The following is a 9,884-nucleotide window of genomic DNA, read 5'->3' as shown; positions in this document are numbered from 1 at the left end:
GATAATGGTGTGACACTGAAAAAAGCAGTAGGGAATTAAAATGGAAATATTATTTAGTATATTGTCACCAGAAATGTTTACATATCCTCCACAAGATATTCCATGCATTCTGTACCTGCAGAAGAAAAGGGAACAAGCAAAGAGAGGAAGAAACACCTAGGGCTTATGCTGCTATGGCTACAAGACCGTTTGATTTCCAGTTTCAGTGAATGAATCAATCAATAGAAACAACAGCTTCACTCTCCTCCTTTATTCACCAAAGGCAAAACTGGAAGATGGGTTGCTAAGCAACACTACACTAAAGACTGCAGCTTGTTGAAATTAGCATTACTGACTCCCCTCTATCCCAGGAGTCTCTTCCATTCAGAACTCTTTATTAAGAAAGAGGCTAATTAAAAAAAAAAAAAAAAAAAAAAAGGCAGACTACCAGGACGTGCATTTTTAAAATAAGAAACTGTAAAAGCAGAAGGAAAGCTGAAATTAACACTTTCAATCAGTTACAGAGAAATGAAACAAAGACTTTCCTTTTTCAAAGAAAGTAAAAAAGGATTTAGTAAGGACAGGAAAACTTGAATTGGCTTATATAAACCAAAAGGGAAATGGAAAGGACATTTATTTCTTCTGGGGCTACTATACTAACGTAAGATTCTTCCCTAAAGGACTACTTATAACCACCGTATTTTTTTGTTTTTTTACACTGAAATCCAAAGATATGCCACATTTGCGTTCTTTGTTTTAAAGACCTCATCTACAAAAAGACACTACTGGCTAGATATGCTTAAGATGGCAAATGGGAATGCAGAAATATTTTTACCTGCATGGTATACGAAATTAAACTCTTCACCAAAAGTTAGCCACAAATGCTCAAATACTCAGTTCAATTTCTATCAACTAATTTCTGTACCTTATTATCATTGCCGTGACCAAATCTGTTACCCATCTTATGAAAGGTAATGCCCATCTTATGCTCATGACAAAAACAAAGTAGATGTAGATGCAGGTTAGTCTTGCCTTTTTTGAGAACATCTTGCATCTATCTGTATAAAACTGCCTGGTCTTACTCTAAACTTCAGCTAAATATTACGCCAATGCTACTGAGGAAGTAAATCCACATCTATCCTCTATGAATACTGTACATAAGGAGACATTCCTTCGGCTGTGTACAAAGAAATGTTGTTTTACTAGAGACTGCCTTGGTAAGACCTATGTACTTATTCTTTTAGCAGTGGGGAAAAAAAAAAAACAACAGAATCCCGAACAGCACAGTTTAAGAATTCATAGCCTACTGAGCCCCACAGCCCAGCTCCCTTATAGTTTCCCCCAGCCTCAGCATTTTCCAGAACCTTCCATGTTCTTTACTGCACTCCTATACCATCAGTTTTTCCCCAGTCTCCTAAACCTTCCTCCTCAGAGCTCTAACACGCTGCACAACTTGCAGGCAAAAACCAGGGAGCCCACACTGTGCCTGGTATAGTTACGAACACACTTATTGCCGGCGCTCAAACAGAAGGGATAAGGCTGCAGAAAAAGTTTCAAAGTTCCCTAGGGAAGCAGAGGCCGCTTATTTGGGTCTTTTCTGAATTCTATTGTTCACACAAATCTTGTAGAAGTGTTATAGTCCTGAGATACGTTATTAATTTCAGTTTACCTGACCAACAGCTCAAAAAAGTTACTGGAATGCAGAGCCTGGAAACCACCAGTAGGCAGCATCATTGTGTAAGTAATGCATGCCGATCTATTTAGGAAACAAGGATAAACAACCACCCAAGATACAGCACCGAGTTACTGATAAGCAGTATTAGATACAATTATAAAGAGGCTCTCTTTTGTAGCCTTAATATTCAGTTGTCTTAAAAAAAAACCCCAAAAGAATCAAAGTACAGTGACTTTATACAACGTCAACATGGAAAGCTAAAATTATCTAAAGGAGGAAAAGTTATATTAAGAAACGTAATGACTAGTATTGAAAATTCTCTTTTCATGCCAAAACATTAGTTTTCCAGTCAGATACATACAACAGAAGTGCTGTTTGAAAACAAAATAAAGCAGTGTAACAGTGTTTTCTGTTAGGCAATTGTTTTTTCAAAACCTCTGCATCACTGAGAAAAACCTGATCCTTCTCCTTCCTCTCATTCATTCATGACATGCTGTTGCTCCCTTAAAGATCCACAGGTACATTCTGTATGTGAGACAAGATCATAATCCCCTGTATACAAAACAATTTCTCGATAAAGGTGTTTTACATGGATTAAACAAAATGAGTGCTAACTTCTGCACATACAACTGTACTGCCTACACATGCAACTCTGAAAAACTGAAGTCTTTAAATTAGAAGTGCCAAACATTTCTCCTCAGGGAAGTCTGACAGGTGGATAACACCGCATGAGTAGCAAACAAATTCTGCGTAAGACTTGCATGATCTATAAAAACTTTTACTAAGTATTTACATAAGGTCTTAATTTTCAATATTAGATTTTCATTAAGATGTAAGTTTAACTGAGAACAATGTATATAGCTGGTTTTTCAAGATTAAAAAAAATAAAACATGCTTATAATATACGTAAAAATAAAACCCCATGCTTTAGAAATCTGCCCATAGTAATAAAGATTACACTGTAATTATGAATAAATGTTTTACATGAACTGAAATCCAGCATCTTAACAATGCACCTGCACTAGATAGCACTCTAAACAACCTAGCCTATTTCAAATGGACAAAACAAAATAGTTTCATGCTTTAAAACATTTTTATAATGCTGATTACAGTGAAACTTTACATAGCACACATGTAAGCAGTATTCTCTCCTGAGAGAGAGTAAATACAATTTCTTTCAGGGCTACAGATTTTTCTTGAAAATAATCCAGATCTCTAGTACAATTAAATTAATAATTCACAATACTTTTATGATGAGATGGGCTCTGTCACTGCAGTATTTTATCCACAGTTTCCAAAATCAGATTAAACAAACAAGTCCATGAACCATAAAAAAACCCCCAAAAACCTTCATGTTCTTAGTGATGCACGGGCCTTGTCAAGTATTTCCTTTCTAATCTTTGGATAGTTTGGATGTGCTTCAAGGACCTGTCAAAAGACAAAACCACCCAAAATTTCTGAAGGGAAAGAATACTGTGTCTGGTTATCCCCCTCATCACTGAGCTTAGCTTACACTTCTGAAACTAAAGTAACGATGTGACAGGTTTGTTTTAAGAATGCATAAATATTTAACTGTGGCTAAAGACTACCATAAACAGGTCAAGAACAACTTCATCAAAGACACCTTGCTTCCCTTTCACGCTGCCCTATAACCTTGGTGCAAAAGACACAGGGGTTAAGGGCTAAAGCCTCTGGGTGGCTTGAAATGTGTGCATTCAGAACAGTGACCGCTGGAGATGCTTCCAAGGTTTTACGCATACTTTCTCTGCAGAGAAAAACTGCTCTTATGTTTTCACTCCCTCAGGCTTTCTTACTATACTCTACCCACTTCAACTTCTTGCCCTTCAGTTCCCTCCTCTCCCTTACCCTTCCATTCAATTTCCCCCCAAAAGAGAGCGAATGAATTTATTTATTAATACTAATAAGTATTAATTCATAATGTTCACTCTGCTTCTGTAATAGTATCCCTTCCACTTATTCTGCATCTGCTCTATTTGTGCTTGGACCATACAAAGTTAATACTGGAAGTTATTTTCTAACTGTGTTCTGATATTAACATTTGATTAACTTCTTTAGCTATACTTCTGTATGGATTTACCAAGTTGCAAGCACAGGCCCGAAAGAAGGTGCTGCCATTTGAATCTGCTTTCACATATGACAGCCAGCTACTTTTTCTCTTATTTACCTGGTGGGAGCTCAGGATAAAGCAAATTATATAGAGGATATTTAATCAAACTTATTAAACAGGGCATCTTTCTGACATTAAACCATATAATGATCCTTTTTTGTTTAAATTTCTAATATATGTGAAAGAATGTTGCTACAGTAGACAGAATATTAAGTACATATACAAATCCTACCTTATGACAAACATTGATTGCATCAACATATCTCTTTCCTTTCAGGTAATTGAAAGCCAGCTTGTATCCTGTAAGTAAAAGGCCGGGGGTGGGGGGGGAAATAAGGCAACAATTTTAGTTTCTGTATTGAACAAAAATATCACATTCAGATTCATTTTCATCACCACATATCTCTAAAGTTAGCATTTTTTTTTTGTAGTATTCTCTCATCTAAGCATGTAGAGATCAAAATTTCTACTGAAAGTCACTTCAAGTAGTAAATAAGAGCCCGTTACACGCTGATAGCTATATCTGGATCAAAAGAAGATGTTCTGGAGAGCATGTGTTACTACAGGGAATACATAATAGTTGTCCTCTTTCAATTACTATGGTACCCCACAGTTTCTCACTGTGATCTACAATACACTGTCCCTTTGTAAAGGCCATTATTAAAGAAAAAAAAATAATCACGATAGCAACAACAAACTGGGAAACTGAAATGCTATTCTGTTCCACCGTCAGTAGACCACAATAAAAAAACCCCTCACACAAAATGGCTAGCCGCATAGCAACGTGTCAGCCTGATACTTTCAACACAAAAAGTATAGCTCAAGTATATCAACCCAGAGAGGGATCAGGACTGAGGGGAAAAGAGATTATAAACATGCAATTTCCAAAATATTAAATTTTAAATCTTTTCTTTTTAATGAAATTATCCTTACTAGCGAACAAGTACATGGGATCCAATACCAGTTTACAGTTTTACTTGCCAGATGCAGTTTGTGCTGCTTTAACCATTTTAGTTTTGACACATGACAATTCTCACAATGCTGTATGCAAAACTAGAAAACAATATACACATAGTACCTTCAATGTCATACTCTCTGTATGCAAGATCGTTCCACAGTTTAAACTTCACTAAGGCATTCTCCTGTCTAGACACCAAATGATTTTGTAATTTAATTCCTATCCTCTAGTGGGTTTCAAAATAGCAAAAGAAGTCTTTATCTGTGTCCTCAAGAAACCATAGTTTTTTACTATTAAAACCTCTTTCTAATATTTATTTGATCAACAACTGTAACACCTTAGCCAAGATATTAATGGGTCAGTCTACAGAGGCAGGAACAACTAGTCCAAACTCATACTTCGATACCTAGAGATTTTCCCATATAACCTAAGTCAGATGTCAGTCATTTTTATTTTTATTTTGATATCCAAGTCCTCTTTTGCTTTGACCCTCCTAATTCTTTGACTCACAGCACATAGGGTAACGTCTAGTTTTGGCAATCCATACATGCACATGCATTTTTATATTGTTAAATGTGTTACAAAAACAGAAGCTAAACCAGAAGTCATTTAATTCCATTAACAAAACACTACTTTAATCTACAGACTGTATTAGATAAAATCATGAACCAAGCCATTGCAGCATCCATGAGTTACAGTTAAAGAAACGAAATGTATGGCAGTTCATATGCATAACAGTTACAATCTTGTTAAAAAAGCCCACTGGTTTTCCAGTTGATGCCGAAGGTGCTCTCACCCCAACACTAAAAAAAACCCTAGAGGACAAAAAACCCAAGGGCACAGGTTACCAACAGCAAGCAGCATGCATTTTTGAGAGGCCACAAGCATAGCCCAAAACCTGGAACAGGATTTGTGTAAACCACCAGCCTTGGGACTTAGAGGCAGACTCTAGGCGTTGAGTAAGGAAGGGCATTTTATCTTATGTATCCATTTCATAAAGGGTTTCCTATATTAGTCTAAAAATGTGACAGTTTAGTGTAGACTTCTATTAACCATCCAAATCATAACCTCAATAGTATTCCAGGTTTCCACTTTTTAAACCATATATAGAAATTTAAATAATTTTAAAACTCCTTACTCGTGTATATAAAACCTTATATCCATATAAATACATAATTTGTCTGATTATCAAAATGCAAGAATTAAATCAATGATCTGCCACCATAAGATATATATTGGGTATTATAAAAGGTCCTCTCCTATAAACAGTACATACCGTATTATTATAAAAACATTATTAAAAATCAATGCTGTACTTACAGAGAAAGTTGTTCACAAAGAGCAAACTATAACTTTTTCAGACCAAACCTCGTTACTAAAACAGTAAGCAGAAACTTCTTAAGTATCATAAAGCTGCTACCTCTTGCCACAGGGGCTTTCCAAGTGAATGTTAAGTACACCTTCACACATCTGTGGTTTTTAAGTAAGGAAAACCAGTCATACTCTGTCTCTACAGAAAATTAAAAGGAGCCTTTGCAGTAAAGGACAGCTGTTTCATTCCTACTGCACTGCCTGAGATCATACTTAGAGGTTACGTATACATGCCTATTGTTGGATTTGTTTGGTTTCCATATTTCCAGGCCATCTCGTAATTTATTGCTGCATCCTTATATGCTTGTTCCTTTTCCATTATGTATCCCATGTATTCATAAGCCTTGCAGCATGACTGCAAAATATAAATATTAATTCAAAATTTTATTTAGGTAAGCTTATATATAATAATACTGACAGCTTAATTGCTTAAATACTTCAAATCTGTACAACTGGAAAGCATAAGTGATACTTGTACTAACACTGATAACAAGATAATCTTGATTTAAAACATTTGTAATACAAATCAGTTATAAGGAATTCTGCACAGCAAGCTCTTAAGTTGCTCTAAGTACAGAGTTCATCACTGCAAGTACTCCTTCAAAAACGTTTAGAGCCTCCAGGATATCTGTAGATACCTCTCTCAGTTAATAACAACCCTATGGCAGCTGTGTTTCAAGTCCAGCCAGAAAGTGTTATATCTTCCACAAATATTGTTTAACTTTTTCTTAAAAAGGAATTTTCATAGCCTTATTTTTAGAAACTCTTTTACATCATAATTTTCCACTTAAAACTAAAGACAGACACAAATATTCTGAAGAGAACACCAAGCATTAAATATTTCATTTTGTACAACTCCCAAGTGGCAGGTTCCAAGCATCTGAAAGGTTACCAAAAACTGTTAAGCGCTACATAAAAATACTAGCCTTGCTTCTCTTACGCATAGATATAAATACATTTAACTCCGTAATAAAAGTTAGCGTGAAAGATACAGTAATTCATACAGAAATCTTACATTTAGTACATAAAGCAGGAAAAATAAAATTACAAAAATAAGAAAAACCCTAACTGCTATATGCCCTTACTGTGAACAGCTTATATTATCATGCTGCCAATAAGTTAAATATTTTCAAGCGAAAAATGAGGCTTTTATGAAAATATGCACCTTTTTTTACAAAGGCAGAACAAAGAAATGCTGATATATAAATTACATTCCACCTTTAACTTCACCATTTCCCATTAGGCTTCCAAAATCTACTGATAAAAAGCTTTCAAATCACAGCATACTGGGATAAGCAGTATGGGAATGCCTCAAAGATGAGGATAAAAATATATTTCCCTTCTCACTTGTTATAAACAAAGCAAAAAGTTAAAAATCAAGAAGAGTAATCAGTAAGATTCCCCAGTTTCATAGAAACAGTCTGCTCATTGGGGTCTCACTAACCTTAAGATCAAAACAAACCCAAATTACAAGACAGTAGGCTTTTATGAAGTTTTCACTCAACATATTTACTTAAATCATGTGTGTATATGTGTATGCCCATCTCCACATCATTCAATTCTGACTGCTAAAAATCCTAAAAACTAATCCATCACAACAGCATGTTTTCTCAGTCTAATCAAATCTTCCAAATGAGAGAATACCATGCAAAATATCATCTTGAGAATTAACAAGGTATTTTAAGCTCTAAAATATTCAACATCTATTTGTTTATTACAATTCCTTTCAGCTACTTAGCATGCAAGTTGGAGGAAAGCCAATATCCTCACTGTGCTGTTTTGTAAAGGAACTGGAGTGGCAGACTTCTAATTTGCCATCCTCCTTCCTATCAAGCAGAGCTTGTTTATCTGAGTTCCTCATGGGTCTCTTCAGAAGAAAATAAATTACTTGGTAGGCTAAGTTTTTAAGGCTGCTTGGGAGTTTCTGCAAAATAAATGTCCTTTGTGGTATATACCTGCTCAACAGACGATCTATTTCAAGATAGGTCTCATTGTGGGAGAATAACTTGTGTTTATCCTTCAGTGGTATGGATTTTGCAACTTCCCTTGGACATCTGGACAAGTGTGGAACTGACTTTAAGGTAGATTTTTTTCTTAAATAAATTCAAACTAATTTTCTGTAAAAATGAAATTGAGTACATCCTATTATGAGAAGCATCTCTGCAAAAGTACATGATACTATTACACCAAGAAGTGTTCTATCTGCCTCTTAATTTTATATTCAGGAAAAAAAAAAAAAAAAAAAAAAAAAAAAAAAAAAAAAGAGTACAGGTTCAAAAATGTCTACCTCTCAAGGGAGCTGCAGAAGTGTGACTGAATAGTGAACCTCACCTTCGATACTGATAAATTCAGAAAAAGAAATACATAGTATCAAGTCCTTTTCTAAACCAAACGTGTGCACTATAAACAGTAACCTGGCCTGCAACATAGTATCTATGGAAGACTAGCCTAGTGGACGTGCCTCATGTTAAGGAAAGTGAAATGTATAGATGGAGAAAATGTGACCAGCAAAAAGGGACAAAACGAAAAATAAGCACAAGTATAGAGCTGCTGGTTTCCTGGCTTGTTTTGATCTACTTCTCAGTAAGTGAAATACCAGGCAACTGCAAAAAGAAATACAATTTGAAATCATATTCCAGAGCAAAACTAAACATTTAGATGAGTTAAAATAGGTGGTTACTAAGGTTACTTTTAACGTGCACTCACTTACCCTATTATGACGAAGGCATCGTTTTAATAATTCACCTGCCATATCATATTTTGCAGATTGAATATATATATCTGCAAGCAGAAGCCAACTCTTCTCAAACTCCTCTGCATCAATGGGATTCCAGCTCATTTTTGAGATCCGTTTTAACTGATTTCTGGCTCGTGGGGTCTGTTTCAAGATCATGTAGGCTGTAGCCATTCCCAAAAGTGCTGGTATATGATCCTTCTACAATAAAAAGCATAGTGACTGCAGGGGTGTTTTTTTATTTTGCTTTTAACTTATTTTTTTTTTTTTTTTAAAATAAGACTTTCACCAGGTGTCTGAATACTAAACTAAAAGCTACACTTCAGGAAACAAAGATAGATCACCCAGTTTTACAACACATTTTCCATCTAGTGCTATGATTATTTCTGTGAGACTAATCATGATAAATATCACATTAAATAATTAAAAGGCTGAATGTAAGTTTGGGCTCAAAACAATCTTCAGACAGGAAATGCTGAAAACATCCACAAGTATTTAATTTCAGCAAGAACCATTCTGATGCCACTAAAATCTATCCTTCTGACACACAAATAAATACTTCAGATAGAAACTGAACTCACTTGAAGTTGCAATGCAAGTGGTATTTTCTACTTTTAGAAGCACCTGTTAGACGTCAATAACAGAGACACCAATTCGTATTATTAGGTTTACGGCTCCTACAAATGTAAGTCCAAACTGCCTATATCCAAAAGCTACATATAACAAACAGCATTCTTAAAAGCCACCATTCTACGCAAAAGCCTCAAGCAAGCAGTAAGTAGTGCAGCAGCGAGTGTGATTTTTAAAATCCTGCCTTTATTAGAGCAGTGTATATTTGAGAATGGGGCTTGCATCCCAAAACTGCTTCCTGAATACAGACAGTAGTTCCATCAGCAGCTAACTTAAAAGCTTCTTTTTTCCCCTCAGTGTTCCTTGCTTAGTATTGGTATTCTGCCTCTTCGTAGGATTGTGCTGTAAATAGGCTTGCCATAGTGAGTTTAAAGAAAAATAAATAAACCTGACCCCACCAGAAATCCCT

The 9,884-nt window shown here is 35.4% G+C and overlaps 1 protein-coding gene across 5 annotated transcripts in view; it reads right to left on the bottom strand.

Moving 5' to 3' along the window:
- Positions 1–1,872: 1,872 nt before the first annotated feature.
- TTC21B (tetratricopeptide repeat domain 21B) overlaps positions 1,873–9,884 on the bottom strand; it is a 38,160-nt gene continuing 30,148 nt past the window's right edge. For all 5 annotated transcript variants that reach the window (XM_055717784.1, XM_055717781.1, XM_055717783.1 and 2 more), the window contains 4 exons: positions 8,822–9,046; positions 6,346–6,466; positions 4,015–4,082; positions 1,873–3,082 (listed from right to left, as the gene is read on the bottom strand). In XM_055717784.1, the coding sequence (XP_055573759.1) occupies positions 3,005–3,082; positions 4,015–4,082; positions 6,346–6,466; positions 8,822–9,046 (492 nt within the window). In that variant the 3' untranslated portion in view covers positions 1,873–3,004. The remainder of the gene's footprint in view (positions 3,083–4,014; positions 4,083–6,345; positions 6,467–8,821; positions 9,047–9,884) is intronic.

Source organism: Falco cherrug, chromosome 8 (genome assembly GCF_023634085.1).
Source record: "Falco cherrug isolate bFalChe1 chromosome 8, bFalChe1.pri, whole genome shotgun sequence".
In the NCBI taxonomy this organism is placed as follows: domain Eukaryota; kingdom Metazoa; phylum Chordata; class Aves; order Falconiformes; family Falconidae; genus Falco; species Falco cherrug.
This window is presented reverse-complemented; position numbering and strand designations above follow the sequence as displayed.